Source organism: Harpia harpyja, chromosome Z, assembly GCF_026419915.1.
Source record: "Harpia harpyja isolate bHarHar1 chromosome Z, bHarHar1 primary haplotype, whole genome shotgun sequence".
Lineage (NCBI taxonomy): Eukaryota > Metazoa > Chordata > Aves > Accipitriformes > Accipitridae > Harpia > Harpia harpyja.
Genome location: NC_068969.1, coordinates 95,885,552 through 95,909,247, shown reverse-complemented (window position 1 = coordinate 95,909,247; position 23,696 = coordinate 95,885,552). Strand labels below are relative to the sequence as shown.

General features: G+C 37.3%; 1 protein-coding gene across 4 annotated transcripts in view; it reads right to left on the bottom strand.

Annotated features, from left to right (window-relative positions):
* PDE4D (phosphodiesterase 4D) overlaps nucleotides 1-23,696 on the bottom strand; it is a 370,375-nt gene that overhangs the window by 146,996 nt on the left and 199,683 nt on the right. The window contains exon 1 of one of the 4 annotated variants that reach the window (XM_052775621.1): nucleotides 13,578-14,237. The exons of the other annotated variants lie outside the window; for them this stretch is intronic. Coding sequence (XP_052631581.1) covers nucleotides 13,578-13,642 — 65 coding nt within the window. The 5' untranslated portion in view covers nucleotides 13,643-14,237. Of the gene's footprint in view, nucleotides 1-13,577; nucleotides 14,238-23,696 lie in introns of those variants that run through there. 4 annotated transcript variants of the gene reach the window in all.

Here is a 23,696-nt window from a genome sequence, read left to right as displayed (position 1 = left end):
TGCAGTGGATTTTTAATTAATGTTATAATTTTATTATTATTGTATTTCAAAAGTCTCTTTCAGGGATTTTTGAAAGTAACTGGAAAGTTACTGGAAAGTAACTTTTTCTTTGTTTTGTCATTATGGATTTCTAATTGCCAATGAATATTTAAATTAAAATAAAATTTTATTTTGAAGCAAAACCCCAAATATTACCATGATCAGTATCTGAAATAGAAAAATTGGAGAAGGCAGAGAAAGCAGCTGGTCTATCTTAATAATAGAAGAGTTACAGTGTTTTGCTTTCAATTACAAGGAATTATACAGAACTTCTATTTCTACTGCTAGTAACCAAGAAGAAAATAACTACTGGTTAGGAAATCAATCAATTTTAGGTGATTAAGTAAAATGTTCTGAAGAGCTACTAGAAACTGAAAAATGCATGCTTCCCACCCATCTAAAACTATGTAATCATACTGATAGCATAAATACAAAGTTATATTTTACTGTTGAAATAAGTAATTGTGAGAAAGTTGCAAATGCACACCATCAGTAAAAAAGTCATAAGGTCATCTTATTGACACAGGGGTGAATGCATTTCTGAGGCGGAAAAGCTGTTTGGACAAGATGAAAAGCTGTGATGGCTTTATAAAATGTCATTTCCAGCCTTTCCCAAGAATGGAAATTCCAAGAAGAAAAATACACTGCTTCACAGCTGTGAATGTCCTGCTTGCCAAAAATGCCAATGTAATCACTATCTGTGATTCAAAGGCAAATGATGGCATTGATGATAAATATGAGTAAGGACTTCATGGAAATGTAGACCTCTAGAAAAGTCAGATTCATTTTGAAAGGCTATCTGTGCATGTGCATAACAGCAAGCACATCAGTTACAAACTGGCTGGTACCAAGAGGAACATAGTTGTAAGAGATAAAATCCTTCTAATAGGCAATTATGGCATTTGAGTTGCCACAAATGCTAAGACTTTATGAAGGCTGCCGCCACCACTAGAGGTTCAAAGAATGGTTCCTAACATTTTTCCAGCTCAAATCTCTGGCCCTTAAAGAACGGAAAACATATGTCAGCAATTAAGTCACTAATCATACTGTTACCAAGCATAAAAACAGTGCCTGCGCCAATATCGACTGAATCACTTTATATGTTTTCTCAAATGTCCTGGACCCTACATGGCATTGAACCTAAATGGTCATTTCGGTCATATTGAAACCTAGGCAGGCATGGGTCTTTTCTTAATAGTATGGAATTCAGAGCAGATGGCACTGAGGTGACTATCACAGGACAAGAGCGACATAAAACCAAAGACCAAACCAGACATTGGCTTGGCACAGTGTTTCCAAGAGGATAAATCAAAAAATAAACTTCTGCAGACTAGGCTGGAAAGGGCACAGCTTCAATATCACTGAGCCAGCCAGCATCACTTTCAGGCTCATTAAATTAGAGGGCATCTGAACAGTTTGCTTGAGAACTGACACAGAATAGGTTGAACTTTTAAAAAGTAATTAATTATGCAATTGTAGTGCCTACCACTGATCATCAGCAAGGTTTGAACCAGGGGTCCCACTGGCTTTGATCCATGTGTTCTCTTACCATGCCTTCCAAACATAACTCTTAAAAGATCCCCTATGCTGTGTATATTTCCACTTGAATGTTGTAATTTTTTTTTGCTCTGTGTCTACTACTCCTTGATTCTTGTCAGATTTCCTCTATATGTGGATACAAATGAAAGGCTAGTATCACAGGGATTTCCTGTGATAACAGGTAACAGCCTGGTAAACAACCTTACTGTCCTCGGGTTCTAAATCACTGATTTCTTTCTCTTGTGAAACTTATCAGTACATTTTGAACTCCTAGCAACTTAAGGCAGACCAAAGTATCAAATCAAGACTTAAACATAATAAAGAGGGGGAGAAGGTAACAATCTAGTCAGCTCTTTGGACACTGACTGTCCTCCAGAGCTAGTAGAATAGCTATTGAAATGGGCAGTAACAATGAAACTTCGTTTTGGGGGATGCTTACTGTGCAGGTTTTGGTGTATCATGAGCTGCTGAGGAGAGAAATATTAGAATTCAAATTTTCAAAATCTGTTTGCTAAAGCAGAAGAGAAGAAATGAAAATTATGAAAAGTAGATCTACAGTACTGAATAGTTTGTGGACCAACAGCCAAAATGCTCACTATGCAAGATACAGACCAAAGAGCAGCCAGAGTTACTTAAGCAGAATGGTTTTTTCCTTGTCACAGAAAAGGCATACGTCTGCTATCTCATTATCTGATTCATACAGAGGTTTATACTGTAGAATAAAGACAGAAAAGAAGTCAGGGAAACATCATTGTTTTCCAGTCTGGAGAGAAACAAATCACAATAGCTCCTGACACACACCCAATTCCTCTTTCCAGGCCTGTTTTGTAGAAAGAACACAGTCAGGTGTGGTTTGACTTTTTCAGAAAATAAATTGTGAAACAGTGAGTATTAAAGGGTAAATAAATCCAAAGAAATTTAGACAAGAAAGGAACAAGAACCAGAATAAGAGCCAGGAGGGAAAAGCTATCCAAACCCAATTGTCTGCTGCGGTAAATAAGCATTTGCTTAATTTATGGTATAGAGTTTCTTCCATTTATATGAACAGAAGATTTGTTCCCAAGTAAGCAAGATGCCAGGAATGGCCTGAGTAGAGTCTATTCGAAACAGCAGTTTGTATTGCATGAATTGTTCAACATCCAGATGGTTGAATGATTGGCATGAGGTAAGAATAGTAGGAAATTAAATTCTTATAGAATTACAGGATATTACAACTTCAGAATTCAGTACTGTTTTAAGACTAAAGTAATGTAAAATTGAAGAAGACATGACAAAAACCTGAAACTCATTTGGAAGCATTTGCAACATCTCCCTAAATGTCCCTTTCAGCCTAGCTGCCTAGCGGCAAACTGCTTTCAAGCTGTACTTTACAGAAGCATGCTCAAGTGGGGCAGTCCTTTGTACATTTTTAATTGCTTTCACATCACTGAACACACTTAGAAGAAAACTTGTGTTACAATGGAAGCGGGTGGAAAAAGGGACTTGGTTCTCCAGCATCAGCAAGGGATCCTTTCAGGGCCTTAGCTCCACTTCAGTCTGAAAGAACATACAGTGTTTTTTTTTCATTTTCCATTCCTGACCTTCTTAGGGTAATTCTGTGTGTGTTTCTTTTTGGTAGCCAAAAAAGTATGCAAGAACAGCAACAAGGGACTAATATGGCCTCTACTACTGAAAAACGTCTGCTGATGAGTATAACCAGAACATCTACCAGCAGATGTACTGAAGTTACTGTTGTTCTTTTGCAACTTGACATTTTCAACTGTTGTAAATTTTCATTTGTCATAAGTGAACATGTTCCATGTTACCATTATCAAGTCTGTCAGAGCTAGCTTAAATAGTGGTCTTACACTCTCACTGCAAGCGCAGGCCTGCTGACTTTTCCATGTTCGTCTTCATCATATTTCTGTCTACAAAATGGGGCTATACCTGCTGACAAATTTTTTATGCAGTTTCAGACTTAACAGACTAAAAATGGTGAAAAACAGTACACAGGAATTGGATGAGATCTATCTACATTTGTGAAATGGCATTTCAATCTATCAGACGTCCTTCCTCTGTATTTCCTTTTTCCTATGTACATTGCAACCCCAGCAGATAAAGGCGTTATCATACCATCTTTATGCAAAGCATGAAAAGTAAATATACACATGAATCAAGAATAAGAAGTAAATACGCAAAACAAAACATGGGTTTTGTTTTCTAAAAAGTTGCCAACATCACTTGGCAAAACCTGAAAAAAACTTTGTTTATAGATCATGCGAGGAAGATTTACAGCACAGATTTGCGCAGATGTCTGAATGTGGAGGCCAGGCTCGCTGGCAGTCCCTGGGGAGAGAGCTCAGTGGAGAGCTGGGAGCACCTGCCTGTGTTAGGATGTCAATCCTGATTTTCTGAATGGCCCTCTTAACCTGTGCTGTTTCTTCTATCGACTATACAAGCACAGGTGATGGAATTGTCTTTAAAATGGTGAGATTTGAAAAACAGATCTTTTTATCACCTTTTAATTTTTGAAACTCTGAATTCAAATTTATGTTTTCTGTCACCATTAAATATTTTCTTTTTAAAATGTAAGAGCTGAGAATTTCACATGACTACAAGGCTTGGGTTTATATAAAAATTACTAGAACTATGCCAAGTGGAAAATATTAGAAGCAGATACTTTTTTATAAATGATAAAAACTTGACTGGAACAAAAGTTAGGATGGGAAAAAGAAAATAGTATTTACACACACAATTTAATTCAGACACACCTTAGGATGGCATGAGATGATAGCAGTAAGACTACAAACTGTTAAGACAAAGGGGGTCATTTATGGAAGTGTGATGCACTTATTTGGTCATATATACCATAAGGAGTACAGGCTTTATTACACTGTGGCTTCTCACATTAAATATGAAGAAACATAACTTGTGAGGGCTAAATATCTTTTTAGCACACCTGACACACATGGAAAATACAGAGATACAAAAGAGAAAACTGCAAATTGTAGTATATAACATATACGGTATGTTTTATGTAGATATATACAAGTCCACAAAAGCACACTTGTCCAAATTTGCAGGCACGCGTCTAAAGTGCAAACAAACCAAAAGGATTAAGCTGTTTAGAACATAACTGGGTTTGTGATACAGCAATAAGGGTGTCAAAGCATGTAGGAGAGGTTGAACAAGGAAGAATGAAAGCTGCAATAACACAATTGTAAGATTGCTCAATTTTAGGTGTGTAAATACCTGTTTTATAACTGTAAGTTTTGAAGGCAAAAACTGAAACCAAGTGATTATTTATTCATGAAATGAAGTTAACATTATGAAAATAACTGGTTTGTTGCAGTCTTGCAAAGGCAAATTTTCATGACATTCAAATGAGGAAGGCTATTTCAAACTCAGTTGGAAAAGAAGATTTAAATGCAAATAAGGAGGACAGAAAAAATGCAAAAGAAAAAAGGGGGGAAGTAAACTAGCTACAGAGTTGGACCCCAAATGATAAGGCAAATGTATAGGGGTATGACAAGAGGAAAATAGATGTTGGCTAAGTCAAGGAAACATCACATGTCAAATGACAGCACTGCTCACAAGCTTCAAATCACTAAATATGGAAATTTCTGAGACAATAAAGTTGATTATGAATATAAAGCTCTAAGAAGGAAGATGATCTTATGTAACTGATCTTGTGTAGGGGATGCTTCAGGGCAGCAGCAACTAAGAAGCTTTTGTAGCAATTGGCTGTTTTTTCTCTATACCTGTTTGAGAGAATTTCCTAGAAGTCATTGCTGGAGTCTGCCCTGATGTTTGTGTGGGTGGATGCTGGCAGCAGCTATGAGATGTAGTATGACACCATGTGGAATTAGTCATTGGGGTTCAGAAAGCAGTGTAGTCATGCCACCATGGTGGAGGGCTAACTTGCCTTGGTACAGCATCATCCCACCAGCTCCCAGGACAGCACAGCTGGCACCAACGTGCAAGTCTTTGCCATGTGTTGTCTTGCACTATATGTATGTAGCATCTATGTCCTTCTTTCTTTGGAACATGGTATGGGTATGTGCTATAGAGCTATTTGTTCGTAGGGTGTTATATAACGACACGTGGGAATTTCTTCAAAATGTTGACAATTAACTATAATTTCACCAAAACTGAAACTTTTCACACACACACAAAAAAAGAAATTTAAGTACAAATTTCAGAATTATCAAAAATTTTTTCATAAAAATTAACCCAATTTTTCTAGTCTGACATGATTTTTTATTCAAATAGTTGATCTGAATAATAATTCTAAATTGTTAAATTGAAATAAAGCATAATGAAACTATTGAAATGAAATTTTTCAACTGATGTGTGCTGAATTTATTTTGAGATCTCTGATTAAAAAAAGGCAGTTATTCATACTTCTGAAGCAATCTTCTTCCTTTTTTTAATGCCTAGCACTTTCACAGAAGGGGAAAAGTCCTAAATATCTATAGAGAAAAGTATTTTTGACTTTGTGCTTGAGGTTTTGAGTGTATTTGTGTTAAATAGCACCATCAGGTGCTGTTATAAAACCAGCAAATGAAATGGAGAAGAAATAAATTTGTCACGTATTCCTCTCTGTGCTTCTTGAATCCTCAAAACTGAGGTCAGATGAGCAAAATCAGTTTCTGCCATTTAGCTTCTAAAGCTGTGCACTGTTCTGTCTTTTTATAAATAACAGGTTTGAAAATGTTTTATAACTTTTGAGGAAAGAAAAAATATTTAAAAGATCATATCATATAATAGCCACGTCATGCACTTATTTAAGTCATACATGCACACATCTTCACATGTCAACAAATAAAGAAGCGCAGAAATCTACTTATGTGTTTTGTAATGTGACCTTAAGAGACATGCTCTAGTGCATATTAGTCTGATTTAAAACCCACCGTAGCTGAAATCTGATGGGAATCACAGCAATGAGGTTCACTAATTTGTGCTGCCATTAGAAGGATGACACTACTCCTTAGTGACTTCATGGATGTGAACTGACCACACTTTGAGCACAAGCTTTTTCAACATTACTTTCAGCCTAAGTAGTTGGTTTATTCTTGCTGCTGTGTTCTAAAACATTCCATTCCATACTGGACTTCCCTTGTTTTATATGAATACTCTCCTTATATTACAAAATAATGCTACAACTACTAAATATTAAAGTATATATTCAGCATAAGCTAAGTTTGTTGCACTAGAAAGAATTAATCTGGTTAAATGTGCACACTGCAGGTGCCCATATACAAGTTAGATTCCATTTGTATGTATTATTTATATTCAGTGGAGCTTTTCTTGATAAAATCAGTGACATCATGAGCACATCTCCTCCTGAGGCAGACAACTAAAATACATGATGTAAGTCATACCCTGAAAGCAAGTATTTCTCTCTACTGAGAATGTGAGGTTAGTAGTTCAGGTATGGCAGACATCTATCTTTAGGTGAGCTGAATCCTGTCTGTTATGCCTTCCAGTGTAATTGTGCTTCTCAGGAAATTGTGTTGGAAGAAAAGTGCCCTCGTCTTGGAAAAAAATGCAACCAACTAGTTCAGCCATGGTGTAATGGAAAGGAATAAAAGGGAGAGAACTTCTATCAAGGCATCTGCACACTGATCCAGATTTGGGCTACCTCCTATCCTCAGTTGAACCAGCTGTAAATGGGCATTTGGTCATTCAGGCTGAGCTGTCAAGTGAGCTCCCCATGAAACTTGCTGCCCTCTCCATCACATTATGCTAGGGATAGACACTGAAGTGCCTTGTCTCCACTGACCTCACAGTCCAGTTAGTTACATTTGAATGGTACTTTGTTCATGGCCTGATAATCTACAGATGTGCACAGGGAGAAGGTGTGAGAACAAACTGTAAACGCAAGATTATATCTTCAGGAAAATTGAGAGTGGATTGTTTGCACACTAAAGTGAGTGGCAGAGAACTACATCATGTGCTTGAGTGTGGTGGGGAAAGAATATTACATATGTTTTTCTGGATGCAGCTTGAAAGAGAATGTGTCTAAGGAAGTGCCCTTTCTTTGCTGAAGTCAAACTTCACCATTTGTTCTGTTTGGCACGGTTTGCAATATTTTTGTTTGTTTAAAAAAACATTTATTATTTCAAGACAGCAATTCTTATCACATTCATGTTAAGTAATTGGATTTTATGTTGGCAAGTCTAATATTTCTGCTCTAAAAAAAAAATGCAGAGATGAAACCATGCCAAAAGATTGTGTTGGCAAGAAAAAACAGTAAAAATTCTCTAAAATCACTTACTCAACTTGAAATGGCAGTCAAAAAAGCTAACAGCATACTGGGCATCATCAACAAAGGTACTGAGAAAAAAAGCAGGCATAATTTTACTACTGTATAAAAACCTTGGTGTGTTCACATCTTGAGTAATGCATGCCATCTGGTCTCTATATTTCAAGGACACAGTGGTGCTTGAGGAAATACAATGAACGGCAGCTAAAATGATCAAGGGATGGGGAAGCAGCCTTTTTAGGAAAGCCTAAGGCAGCTACAACTCTTCAGTTTCTACAGGAAAAGGCTGAGGAGGTTATGACTGAGCTTCACAAAATCATGAAGTTGGTGGATAAAGTGAATGCAGAATCTTTCACCAAATGGCACAACGACAAAACTGAGGGATGTTTGTTGAAACCAGTAGGACACCACTTCTAAAGCACAGTAAAGAAAGTGCTTTCCTACATAGTCAGAAAGGTTGTCAGAAGGCTGTGGGAGAAGACAGTGTCAGCAAATTCAAAAAAGAGGTTAGACAAATCCATGGGCAAGAGGTCCTTAGATGGATTCTAAAGGGAACTGCCAAGGGTGAACCCTGTAACATCCCTAATACAACACTGTAGATGCTTGGCAATATATGATGGGAATGGACTGCAGAAATTGGACAGGTTTTCATGTTCTCCTGTTGCTGCAGGTGAAGACAGAATACTAGGTTAGGTAGACCACTGTTTAGGCCCAGTAGGACATGTCTTATATTGTTAGAATACTTGATGACCTCAAACTCCACCCTTAATTCACTAGAGAAAATAGCATTTGTTTCTGTTTCATTTTGTAAAAATAACACTGTTTAATGTATTACACTCTGCAAAATAGTGTAATGCTGACTATGCAGGCTTCCTCATTAGCACTGACACTGGCAGAATAAATAAAAGCACATATACCACCTCGAATTTCTATGGTCATCACGATTTGAGGCCCATACTGCTTATGAAAGCCTATTTTGCTAAATTAAGTCACCTACGACTTCCATCGAAGTCAGACTTCATGCAGGAAAGGTCATCTCTAGCTTGCAGGCTTTGTTCAGCATTCAGAAATCCCCCAATTCTGCGTATGATATTTGGTACTTCAGCATCCCCATGAGTTTGGACACTGTGCAGCTTGCACTGAACTTTCCCAGTGGACTATATTCAACATCTTCAACTGCTAAAAGTGTAAGTCAAAATTATGTAAGGTCCCAACCCTCTTTTGTTCAAGAATAGTTTTCATAAGCTATGGCAGCAGGGGACAGGTAATACTGCCAACAATGACAACAGCCACTTGCCTCCCACAAACAATCATAATACTGGAGTGGAAAAAAGATTCATCCAGTATAGGAATAAAAACCTTAACTCTTCAACAGCCAAGTGGTATAGATGCTGTTAATACTATTCACAGTTACATTTACATAGTGTTCTCTGCCTTGTAGACAAATACTTCTTCAGGGCATACCCTAGTTTTGATCTCCCCAGCACTGGGATTCCCAATCTGAAAGTCAGCAGTTACTTCAAATATAGATCTGATGCCAATAACCCAGAGGTATACAACTCATTCACTAGCATTTATTATATATATTCATCATCTTTATACTGGCAATAGGCTTCCTAGCACTAAGCAATTAACCAAGGTTTTTGGTTCGATCTGTTTTGGGATGGCCAGTGTCTAGGCAATGTGATCTAGCCACAGCTTCCTCCTGCCAGACGTGGGCACCAAAAGATTGGGTCACACTCATGGTAGAGTTCTACTTTGTGGTACCTTTAAGTCAGGAAGCCAGTGCAGCTACCTCAGGTCAGCACAGCTGGATCTCATCTCATTCTTCTGTCCTGCCTCTTCTGCCCCAGAAACAACACTATCCACTGATGTCAGGCCGCAAGCATTTTCTTGTCTCCATTCAACAAAACTTTTATTTAGCATCCCTATTGTGATCTACATATTAAGGGTACAGTCATAACAAGTTCATCCAATAGAGCAGTTCTGTTCCACTTATCTATAAATATGTTATAGTCTGAGAAAGTCATACTTGACAATATCCTTCAACAACTTCCAATCTACCGAACTCCGTGCTATCGTAGACAAGCCTATCACACACTTCTGGAATTAAATAAGAACAGATGCATTGTCCTACAGAATACCACAGACTGAATCATCGAAGGCCTCTGCTCTCAGGGGCACCAGAGAGGCTGGGATATGCCCTTTGCAGATCAGCCAGCCCTAAGTTAAAAAAAAACAGGAAAGCCTGAATTGGCATATGTTAAAAAAATAAATAAAGACAGAGGAAGGCCAACCCACAAAGTAAACAGATAACTATCAACTCTAGACACACCACGCACAAAAAATTGTGGCAAAAAGCTGACAATAGTCCTGAGGCTTATTAGTTCTTTGGGCTAATTATCTGTACCATGAGAAAATAAAGAAGTTCTAAAATCTGATCAGCTGTACCTTTTCCAGCTGGTAAGCTGTTGTCCAACAACACTGGCTGCTTGCTTGACTTGCCATCAGTTCCTCACCTAAACTTCCCAAATTTTAACTTATTTCCTCCAAAATAGTATTTTTTTAGAAGTTCAAATTTTTCCTTCATTACAAAAGAAAAAAAACCAACAAAAAAACATTCCCCGTGGAACACTGCTGCTCTACTGTTCAGTGGCAAATAGTTAAGGAAGTGGAGTCATATTCTCATTTAATTGCATGTACTCCTGTCTGAGCCAAGGTTCTACCTTACAGTGAGTTTCCTTAGTACCTTGTTATTTCTTCTCAGGAATAACAAGACAAATGAATCATCTTCATTGAAAAGTCTGTACCATCATTTATTGATTCTAGACTATTCCCCAGAAATTTTCTGATTCACAACCACACTTCACAATCACATGCTGAAGTTAGGAATGAGTAGGAATGAGTGGCAGAATTGAGCAGCATTAACGTAACAGGTAATAATCCTTAAATAAGTCACCTTCTTATTTGGCATAAATACCAACCATCTGCTTCTACTTCAGTCACTATAACGTCAGGAGAAATCTTCCAAGGTGCATCAGAAAGAGAAGGTTTGCCTACAGACCATACTGTCATGCTAAGCAGTAGCCAGTCCCGACTGAGTCGACTTTGCAAGGCGAAGCATCAGCACAGCCTGGGCTCACCTGCACCTCCTCAAAGCCAGCTGGATGCACCTCTGCACGCTATCAGCAGGTGATACCCTACGGATGCTTCATAATATTGATACTGGAAAGAATAACTCTGAAGTTATTGCATCTTTTGGACAGAGGGTGTGTGTGATTTCAGGGAACCAAGAGCAGAGGATTCCCTGCCTTGTCGCTGAGTCTATTCCATCCTCTCACTGGTCTCCGTGTGTTGGGAGCCTGGTTTCTGTTCTTCATGGGAACTTTGTTCACATGGGAAACTGCAGTGCAAGGATATTGTGGGACCATTTCTCTCAAACCCTTGTAAGAGGGATATCCATACTTCAGTATAACCCTGTCACTCAAGTCCCTGTGCTCGCGGGACCCACAAACCCTGCCCGGGCTTTTCTTCTCACACTCTCCCATCTTCTTCCTCCCAGTCACCCTTGCTCCTCCAACACACAGCAGGATTGCTATGTCAACAGATGAAGAAAGGAGAATTACATGCCACAGCTCTCCCAGTCTCCTGGCCCGAACACCCATCAGTGCTCCTGACTTCATCACATTACTTGTCCCTACGCATTTCGGCGCTGTTTAATACTGTGGCGAGACTGTCGTGTTGCTATTCTGCCCACAGAACGGGAGGGAGTGGCGCTGACCCACAGGGACAAACCCACAGACTCCTGAGTCTGGTGATAAGAACACCAGCTGAAGTCCTGCAGGTGACTTGCAAACCAATCCTGCTCAGGCCCAGCGCAAAGGCTGTTCTGCTTGGCTGGGCAGTGTGGGTAGGGTGGGCCAGCCTGAGCTGCTGCCTCGCGTCCCGCGAGGTGCCCAGGAGCTGAACTCGGTGCGGGGCGGCTGGCAGCTCCCTCCCTTTCTCTCCTCCCTCGGCACTCCAGTTCCCCTCTGGTCTCTAGCTGGGGCAGGGCTTGCCTGGCTTCGCTCCACGCCACCAGAGAACATCATACACCTTGTCCAGTCAGCCTCCAAAGATGTCCCTGAGAGCCACCTCCGAGGTCAGGTAGTGTTTCCAAATGGCAGGGTAGCAGAGAACTCCCAATTCACCATTAGCAGAACAGGTATTCCCACCTACCAGATCAATGTTGTAACTAAAGGCATCAGCAACAAAAGGCAGGCAGGCAGGTATTTTAGACAGAATACTTGGTGGTCAAATCAGCCTGCAAGTATTAGCTACACGGATTTTTTTCTTTGAAATGGTTTCTTTTTTCCTGCAAGAATCAATGCAAGCAGTCAAAAAAGAAATAATTGAAAGGCAGATTTAATCAGAAAGATACTGATTTATTTGCACAGTTGCACGTAATAATTAAGGTATGTATGTTTTAGCTCACTACCTCGGAGACACCCTGCAGAGTGTAACACTTTAGCAATTCATAGTTCACCGACACAGTATTACTTTACTATACTTTAAGAAATATACGGAGCCACTACTTACTGCAGTTATTTCAGCAAAACTCTTCCTTAGCAGTTTCTGAGAATGACTGGGACTACTCTTTAGCTTGAGCAGTGTAGTTATTTCATTTTCTTTTACTACAAAATGGTTTTAGTAAAGGACAACTGGAAAAAATTACTAACTTCTTTAATGGTAGTGCTGACATGGCTTTAACTCAGAACATAGACTATTTGAAACAAAGTTTTTAATAGGCTAATGTTCAATTAACTTGATATATTTCCTCACAAAGAAATTTATTTAGTTACTAGTCTATCCCACAGTAACACATCAGCCATTTGTTTCTAAACAGACGCTATATTTTAAAATACATCATTTTATATCAGTTAAATATAGCCCTGAACAATTAGTCTATTATGTGTTTATTAAAATGATGGTGGTTTTCTTAAAAACAGAGAGAGAGGGAAAAAAATGTGGGAGACATTAAAAGAGAAGAGGGAAATTATTTCACATACCTAATAGAAACCTGTCCTGTCAGTGCCTATTAAGCTATATAAAGCATAAAGTTCTCACAAGAAAAAATAATTAATTAAAAGACAGAACTTTGCTGATTTCTAACTGAAAAAAATCTGCAAGAAAAACATACACACAGATCACTATTACAGGCTGCTTCTGCTCCTCTGAGCCTCTGAGAGGAGGGGAAATGCATAAAGCATAACACAGCATAGTCTCACACATGCTACTATAAAGTCTGTCTCCTCCCAGGACACTTATCTCTACCAGTCAGTCTATTTATGCAGCAAAACGACATGTAAGTATCCCAAAATAGCTCACACAAACTGTAGCTTCATTTTACCCTCCAGCCTCCAGAACTGCAAGCTTTATATCATAACTTTGTTCCTGAAATAAATCTACTGAAGATTTTTAGAAGGTACCTGTAGGTGCAAGGACTGAACTACTGAATGGGAAAAACATATGTAATGGGTTAAAAAAATGTATGCAATGGGTTCTCATTAAAAAAATGCTACACATAGTATTGTACAAGAAAAAGCTAAATAAATTTTGTTTCTTATTACTAATTGTGAAAATCAGATGCTGAACATCTTCAATAACCATGCAAAATCTATCAAGTCAAAATTAAACCCTGTGACTTTCTTGGGATGTGTCTGTGTGTCATAATAGGAAGGGGAGCTTGAAAGAAACAAACCAAACACATTACCACATTGTGTCGGCAGTCCTTAAGGAGCTGGTAGATCGGGATCTTGGCTTCATAACAATGCTCATTTTGAAAAATTCCTTCAGTATTTCTAGCAGTCAAACATCAGATGTCCTTACAAAGCTCATTCTCAAAGTACTCCATTTTGAAGTATTTTTAAAAATCCTCTGCTTTTTAAAACCCTTGAAATCCGTCTCCTGTAACAATCCAGGCTCTGGAGGAAGAATTCTAACACGCTGCAACTCCTTCCTTTTTCACGCTGAATTTACTCTAGCACTGTGCTGTTCGGAAATGACAGTGCTTTTCTCTTCTGTCTTATATTGCCCTGGGAGGAACTAGTCTATTTTGAATCTATTCTCCCTGTAGGTCACATGGGAATGAAGGCAGCTGAAAAGAGTCTCTACCTCTTTCTTGCAGTTTGATAACAACAGGTTTAAAGGTCAATCACATTAAAAAAAAAAAAAAGGAAAAATACTGATGGATAATAAATGAAAGCGAAAGACGAATGTAAGCTACAGTAACATTAATGAGTTTGCAGGGAATTTCCACTTAGAGACATGCTAGATAAATTACTCTCTGTGGAGTAAAGAAAGGAACAAAGATTTTTCATTCCAAGTTAACTAAAAGCCTTATCTAGAAACATAATTCTTCCCTTTCTTTTTCTCCTAACCCTAGATACTGTGAATAAGTACTATTGTCTAACTTCAGAAAACAGAAAGTATTCCCTGTCTGAAAGACATTCAAAGCACTGTGGGGAAGTTAAGTAAAAATAAAATTCCTTGTTTACTGTTAAAGTCACACACACATACAGACAGCTATTGTTATAAATCACTGAAGGACAAAATACCTCAGTTAAAGAACTCTAACATGACATCCTCTCTACTGTATTGCAGAAAGAGATCTTTTTCCGTTACAATAAATACATTAATAGTTTATGCATTACAAACAAACTTGCATTTTTCATTTCCAGCCAAAAACTTATCGTAAAAGCTTTGAGAGTTAATTCCTTTTAGGAAATACTAGTGTACATATTTGGCAATTTCAGCTTTAGAAGATGAAAAAAATGCTGAGAACTGGATAGTGAATATACCATTTAAATTACACGTTTTGAATTTGCTCTGAAGTGTGCTAGAATTGTTTTTAAACTGAAAGAGCAAAGTTATTGCTCAACAAGTGGTTACATGCATAATAGCCATTCCTTTGTACAGTCTTTACAAGTGTTGCAGTATATTACTTTTGATGGTAGTGCAGCTAGGTTAATAATGAAAGCAAGCACTAAAAATTGTGTTTATAAAATTTAAATAGACTTGGCAAATAGAAGTAAAACATGATAAAAAGGCTATGCATTGAAATATCAAAAAATTCATCAAATAGGAATGTGTGTAAAGTGTGTAAAGCTCTCTAGAACCTTTGCACTTTATTTTATAACAGTACAATAAAATGCATTACCAACTACATTGTGTATCAACAGGAAAGATCCTAACTGCGCTGGAGCCTTGTGCCAGTCATCTGCATATAAAGTGCTCCACAACAGCAAAAGGAATGTTAATAAGGTTTCTTGCTAAGCATTCTGTTCTTTATGTTTTCTGGCACCTATCTTTCAAATATCACCTAGTGGTTAATGCAGGACCTTTTGTAAGAGTCCTGTGGAATCATAAAAGTTAACCTCAAAGAGTGGAAAAAGCATCTCTGGTAAATTTAGCTCAAAAGCTCATACAGTCATGGAACCTTTCATGACAGTTGGGTCTGTCACTGTGCAGGTCAAACATCTATAGAAATGGACATAAATCAGGCACCATGTTGTGAAACTTTATTCCTTAAACAGATGGAATAGATCAGGAAGAAAAACAAAAATCATATGAAATAGAGGTCCTGGACTATTACAGAATAGCTGGCCATTTAAAAGCTTTTTTTAAAGTTTGCCTGATTATTTATTATTGATAAATATCAACATTATTCCCATACCAATGAAGGAACACAAAATGAAAGAAAATAAAACTTTTGACTAAGTGGTTTCACAACACCGTACTGAATGTAATATTCAAGGACTACTTCTGCTGTGCCACACAGTAGGTATTTCAGGATCGTTTGTTCTCAAAAGCATATCAGTCAAGATGCTGCCTCTTACTTGTAGTTAATAGAAATACAACTAGAAATACACTGTAGTATATTTATATACCAAATATTACTATACAATATAAATACACTGTAGTTACAGGTACTTATATAATTAAGGTAGTGTTTTTCAAAGCAGATTCAGAAAAAAAAGTCTGATGGAGGTGCAGACCACCAATGGAGGTAAATACTAACACCTATTGCTAACATGCTTCCTTTTTTGGTCTCCTTCATCAGCTCCTTAGGAATAAACCCTGGCCCTCCAAGTGCCTGCCAACTTCAGACCAGGTGTTATTATGAAATATATATTAATTAGCAACAAGAAGATTACAGTATTACAACCATATTCCAAGCAAATCAGAGCCTGTCCTCAGGTAGCAACCTTAGAAGCACAGGCTTCCTGCAAAAAAGAATCTATCAGTAGGAGGGAGAGCTCACAGTCCTCCAGGGAATGTTAGTTTTATGTGAAATTAAAAAATTGACTTTGGTGAAGCTAAAAAAAAAAGAGTTTGAGAAAATGAGGCATAAAAAAGAGCAACAATAAGCAATCAAAAAACCCTCTTAATTTTTCATCTGGATTGGTACCTTGCAGGCCATGTGCAAAGCAAAACCCAATTGTCTGTGATTTCTCAGCTCAATTAGTGGGAAAAGGTTTTTGCAGGGAACCCAGGGATTTGATAGTCAGTATGGGAAAGACAAACCTTTTCTAGAGAAGTTTCTAAGGAAACTATTAGACCAACTTTGGCAGTTAGTAATAGCTTCTAATTCGTACATAAAACCTATTGTGCTGCCATTAAAATCAATGGCAGTTTTATCTAAGACTTAAATAAAGATAAGAGCATACCAGTCCACTATGCTCATAGAAGATGACACAGCATTTATTTTAGGCCCCAGGTCTTGGTATGGGGTCAAATAATATAAACTCTCAATTTCTCATCATTTGAGGAATTAAGAGAGAGAGAAATTAAGATAAATTAAGAGAATAAAGAGAGAAATGGCCGTTCCACTCTGATAGCAATGGAAAACTGTGATATCAAATAATTAAATGTTAAAATAGCCAGTAAGAAGCCATCAACAAGAGAAACTTCTCAAAGACATACGAAATCAGAGTATCAGATCCAACTTCATTATAAGAGCTACGACTTACGTATCAGAAGATGGAAATGTATCTATGTTAATTGGAAGCATTCTTTTATCCCAGAACAATTATGAGTAAGAGCTACTGCATTGTATGTTATTAAATCCAAAATGCCAAGAGGCAAATTATGTACAGATATATATTTAAAATACTATAAAGAAGATAAATATAAGCATATTCATTATTGTACACTGCATGCTTATAAAAAGATGTGCATGGCTTTACGGATGAACTTATAATATACATAGTACATAAATTCAAGCATTTATCTGAGACATGCAACAGCCATCTGTAGCATCTGATTCATACATGTAATTACATAACTTCAAAAAAATCATACTTCTTTTCCTTTTTGGAATCCTTTTTTAGGGTGGCAGGAATAAAAGCTCTCAAACTGAGCTCTTGTTGGTATGCCATCACAGTTAAGGCAAGTGCTAATTGCATAATGAAACTAAGGAAGAAAAGATTTTAAATTAAGGAAAATACTAAAAGATGGAGCCATTCAGTACTGCTAAATACACTAATAATAAAAGCAGCAAGAAAAGCAACAATATTTTTTATCTGCATGTATCCGTCAACTGAGGTTTTGGCTGTATAGCTAAGCTGTCTAAAGAAGAAAAGATATAGAAGTAATTAAAATACGAATAATAAAATGTGTGCAGGATTCAACCCACTTTGAGGATGCTTGCATCTTAGTTACTCATCTTCAAATTAGTAACTAACTGAATTAAACCAGTGTTACACTGCACAAAATTGAAAATGAAAATGAATTGGAAAAAGCATGGTTTAGGGAACGAGGCGCAGGACTGACTGTTCTGTTCCATGCTTGGGAACATCTTTGTCTTGAGAGTATGGAAAATTTGCTTAAACATTCTGAGTTTTGGCTTCGTGTGTGTAAAACAGTGATAATGCACATCATGCTGCTTGGAAAGCACTTGGACATCGAAGGGCTGAACACATGAAACAGGTGCTAGGGTATTATTGCTGTTGTTGTATACAAGCTGAAGAAATAGATTCACAAGCTTCCTTTTTAAGACAAAGTGAAAAGCCCCTGTAGTCTGATAAGACAGTAACATTGTAAGTTAAACCTGCAACAGCTGATATGACTTTTCTTGTTTACTGGGGTGAAAAATTTAGGCATTTCTAGCAGATACGCATTGCTTTAGGACACATAGGGACACTGGCAATGTATCAAGAGAAACAGAATCCTGGAAGCCTAACATCAAGCCTTAACATGTAAAAAATGACTGGGCTCTTAAGTATATTGTTTGGAAGGCACATTAGCAAATGAAAGGTATACAACAAGCTGCTCCTTCTTGAAGTGCAATCTTAGTTTCATCATAACTTTATTTCAGATAGGACTATTAAAGTATCTCTAAAAACCTGGAGCTGTGCTCATTGACTCAGGACTATCCCCAGCATTGCTTAGCTACTATTGCATCTGGTCTTGTGCACACTTTCTATCTTTCTTTTCTTCATATATGCTTGCCAGTTTACATGTTTATATCAAATATAGTTTTCAATGTACAAACAATATGCACTGAGATCCAAACCCAACCCTTCTAGGAGCACATACATACTCCACAACAGGAAACATTTTCTCACAAGCTAAGCACCATACCAGTTAGTTTTGCTGAACTGTGAGTTGCACAATTCATCTAAGTTCATCCACAGCACTAGTTTATCCTCTTACGTCCTGTCCTGCAGAACAAGACTGAAGGACAGAAAAGATTAATAAGATGTTCTTATACTACCTGTATGGGTGGGTATGAGAACTAGTAATGCAGGTGCAGGTTCAGAAGAGACATCTTTCAATAACATGCATTAAGCCAGAGAATTAGAGAAGGACATTTTTGACCCACCAAAAGTTTTTGTGAGTGCTCACCATAGCAAATGATTTAAAAAATACTCTTTTATAGGGTGTTGCTGGAATGCCAGGGAGCTAAACTCTGTCATTCATTTCTAGGTAATAGCATATTCCCTTTTGACTGGAGCAACTTTATCAAAGAGGAAAAAGGTATACATAAATGCATAGGTAAAATAACAGAAAAATGTAATAATAATTACAGCCTAGTATTCTTAAGAATGAAGAAAGACTAACCAAAGGGCACAGAAGAAATACATTATTGTCATTAGTGTTTCCTTTCTATATTCATTTACATTTAGCTGCCTGGATCAAGCTACCTGCCTTATGAATAAATATGGCTTATTTGCTCAGTGATTACAGTGTAAATAAAGTTACTATGTGCTCTCAAAGGCTCTACCCAGACTCAAGCGTGCAAAACCCCTCAGAGGTAGCATGGCAAAGAGGGCCTTATGTGACGATGCCCTATTCTGTCATGATGCCTTGTCTGAAGATACTCAGTTTTGGTACTCTTTGAAACTGCCAGGTGCTGCTGCCTGAGCTGCACTGTGAGCAGCAAATGAGGCATGTCTCAGAGAGAGGCCTTTACAGTGCCTCTCTCCCTCACATAGCAAAGCCAGGTTCTTGATATATGCTGGGCTTAAAAAGTGTCCCTCTGCCTTTAATCTGGCCCAATTTCATTTTGATTTGGTCATTTATGCAATTAGAGATTAGCGAATTCAGTACTAACTGACCATTGCTGGTCCACATAGACTCAGTTGCAGAAATAAAGCTTTATCAGAATAGATCTAGTTCCTGTGTAGAATTTCATTGCTAGAGATTCAAAAAGAAAAAAAAGAGGTAATTTTTTGGAGTAGGAGAATTTTTTTCCTGACAAACATTATATTCTAGGCAAACAGTGTGAGCTCGTGCTATCAGCTATGGCTGTAGTCTGTGGTTACATCTAGGATTAAGGTTGGAATAAAAGGTACCTGCTAATGTTGGACTAATACTGGATAACAGTGAATAGCCTAAAACTAAATACTAGCACAGTGGAAGACTTTGGACTTGAGCTGAGCTAAGGCTGCCTAGTATGTCAGGCTGTTTTTCTTTTTTTTTTTAAATAAGACATAAAAAATCCCCCCAGATACTCAACGATGTCAACATATATATATATATATATAAAAATATAAAAATATGTGGTTTATTATAAAAACATTGTATTTTTGTCAGCTCTAAATGGACATACCGCAATAATTACAGCACTAATTACACTGTTAAAGGGAAAATCTATAGATATTTCCATCAGGCCTTCTGTTTTTCAACTATTTGTTCCACACAAACTTGGACTACAATTTCTTAGCTAAATAGTTGTTTAAAACTTAAACATTGGTGGTTCATACTTAAGTCAGTACAGAGTTAAACAGTAGCTATGTTTTCCAAGTGCAATATGTCTGTCTTTTTGGCTAAAAAAAAGGTAAAGACTAACATTTTTTCTCTTTTGTTAATGAAGCAGTGGCTGCTAGGAAAAGCAAGAGAGAACTGTATTCCTTTTACAAAGTCTTCATAATTAGGGCTGGTCCTGGATGAAGTTACTGTTAAGTGTCAGGCTTATTACTTTGAGCACAATGGTATTTTGTAGGATATATCCTCTTTTGTCATCATCTTGTTCAGAAGAATGGGATAGTTCTGCTGAATATTACTCAAACACAAAAGTGGGGGATTAAGGAGTGATGTCTGGAAGACACTTAAGAATACTACCATTTCAGGAAGACTATGTATGTATTTCAAGAATACAAAATACACCACCATTTCAAGAACACAAAACTTATATATATTCAACCTGCAAATTTACATATACACTTGAATTTAAAGTATGTTAGCTAATCTTACATAGATATTAAAGCACTTTTTTTTCAAATTTATCTTGTGTAGAACAAAAATCTACCATTCACAGCAAAGCTGTATTCTCCAGCCACACATATTCTAAAATAAGTATGTTTCAGTAACACTTTTGTCTTTTTGGAAGCAATGAAGCAATCAACTTCTACTTTCAGAAAGTATTCCTGAAAACAAATCTGAGGTGCGGCGTTTACACCAGTGTAACAGCACAGTTCTCTACAAACCAGGAAAGCGGACTTCTCCGTGTTCTTCACTGGAAACTTGGCATCCACAGGTACTGAACCATGACCTGAATGAGTCAGACATGGGTAAGACTCTTGTTTGGTAGAATGACATCATCCATACTTCTAAGTCCTTCAGAAAAATGTGAGGAAGTAATATTAAATCTAAATTATTCATCATGCTACCAAACCTTTCTTGAAGAGGAACTACACCTCTAGGGCATTTGTGTTTCACAAAATCCTCTTGAATTTGTATGAAATTCTCTAATCTCATTTATCTCCTATTTGCTTTCAAGGTATGGAAAACTCCACAGACTTAATATAGCTGGTACAGGGAGAAGAAAGAAAAAACCAAGCATTTTATATCAACACTCAGAAGTAAGAAATTTGCTTGATTTTTAACACAAAACTGTCAAACTCAAAACTGTAATTAAAAGAAAAAAGCTATGTGTTTAAAAATGTGGCAACTTACCGCAGAGCATTCTATGAGCACAAATGAAGGTTAAATTGAGAGTACATTACTTGCCATGAATTATTCACTGAGAGCTGAACAAGGCACACTAAGAAAGGAATTTTCTCACTAGCCTTGAGCTGTCGGAAGGTTTGGTTGTTGATTTAAACTGGTCAGCTAGGCTCCTGCTACAGACAGCTCTGATAGGTACTTGCTGGGGAAGTCTATTTCAATGATTCAGACATCTATTTTAAGACAGAGAGCTGCTCCTCACAGCTGTCTATCTATCTTCGACTGTGGCTGCCTGCCTACTTTACATTAGAAACCTAGATTTTGGGGTGATTCAAGATGTACTTGATAGATCCTGTGGTACCAGCCTAAAAACTATTAGCTTCTGTAACATGATTTTTTTTAACTCCAGACTCTCTTGTAGCAGTTGAACTAACTGTAGATAGGATTAAAAATTTTGCTTTTATAGAAATGTAGTTTTCAAAATATTTTCATGTTTGGCCTCACACCTTATCGTATTTGGATTGCGTGAGAGATGAACAATGTCAAGACATCACCTCCTCAGTCCATAACTAATGTAACTATCTTGGTTCAAAAAACCTACACCTCTGACCTCTCAACTCTTCCTCCCCAGAGGGGGGAGAAAGTAAAGCGATCAAAGGGAATATATATATAGTACATCAGCTATGCCTACCACTTAAAACTTATGTAAGACTGACTTCCTCTGAATACCCAGATGTCATGAAGGGAGAAACAATGTGTTCTCATGTTCACCGAGTCTCAAATTTCTCCCCAATTTAGGGCTAATTTATTAGTTCTATCTGAACTCTTTATTTCATTTTTATCTGTTTGACTTTTCCCTTATTAGACAATGTACCAGGCATAAGGAAAGCATCTTGCAGAATAAATCTCAAAGAAACTGCCAGCTACACTGACTGTTAAATACCACCAGAGACGACAATAGCCAGAAACTTCATGTTGTTGTGGATCTATACATTGCATAAATTGGACGCAAGCATTTCTGTATTGCCAATGCAGTGCCACATTGGACATGGACAGTGTGCATCTTTCCTCTTTGCCAGTCTATGAGTAAAACAGATACTTTGTGTGCCATTCCTGAAAATATGTCATAGCCCAGCATATTATATGGGTTTCCACAGAGGCGTATTTATATGTAGGAGAGCAATTCTGAAACTAGCAGTTTTACTTGATACTTAGCTAGTGTTTTCCTTTCACATACTCTAATGATAGCCTTCTAATATAGCACATAAATCTATTTTCTTTTCTTGATGCTCTCCTTCAGTTGTTGATTAGCAAAGCTATCTCTATTTTTAACCATTGAATCCAATCCAGCTAACTTCCTTCTAGACGTTTGCTGCTGTGTTAAATGCAGAAGAAAGAATCTTTAATTAAAAAAAGAGGAAAGGCACCAAGTCTCTCTCTTTCTTTACCTTAGTTTTCTTTTCAAATAAAGGGTGTTCATCAACCTTACAACAGCACATTTCCCCCCCCCCCCAAAATCATCAATATACAATTGCAATGGGAAGTCCTACCTGTTCATTTCCCTTCTGTGACTGACATGTCTGCAAGTCCATTACTGATGTACTACTTCAGATAATTTTCAATGATGACGAAGAGCAGCTCAAATTGATTAAGGGCCCTGGACTTAAATCACTCGTTTTCTTATAAAAAGAGTACCTCTAAAAGAATACAGAGAACCAGGTACCTCTCAACTTGATATCTTTTTAAAGTTTTACTTTCTCAAACATAATAAAACCTAAATATTAAATTGTCACTTCTTTGAAGAAATATGAAGCTATTGCCTCCACTCTTTTATAAATCAAACAACTCATTGAAAGTAACTTTTCCTCTAAATAAGTTTTCCTTTAGAGGAATATACTTTTTCAAATAACATAACTTTTGTCATTGTAGTTTTTTAGAAAGGTTAGGTTTACACATTCTTCATAAGAAGAGCTACATGGTCATGATTGTTACCCTCTATAAAATAAATTATATGTCAGTTGTAAAGTACAAAAGTTAAAAAATGTTACATTGGTTATGAGTTTTGTCCTCAAAATAGCTATAATTGGGTTGGTCTAAAACTCACAGATTTTTAGTATTAATTTTCTCTTATATCAATCAATGCCTCAAATGACCTCCTCCTGGCCAAATCTTATATTCATTCTCCTTGAGCTATGACAGATTTTGAAGCCAGAAACTACTCCCTGTGTCTAAAAATTTTCACACTCAGCATCTTCTCTTCTCATATTTCAACTCTGCTGCCCAACTGAAATCTTTTCTTCTCACAGTTTTACCCTGCATCTTCTCCAAAGCTAATTCCTTAGCCCTCTGGTTTTGACATCTTCTTCTTATCCACTACCTTAAATCTATTCTTAAATAGTTTTAAACACCAGGTTTGTGTTGAGAAGCCATTATGTAGCCT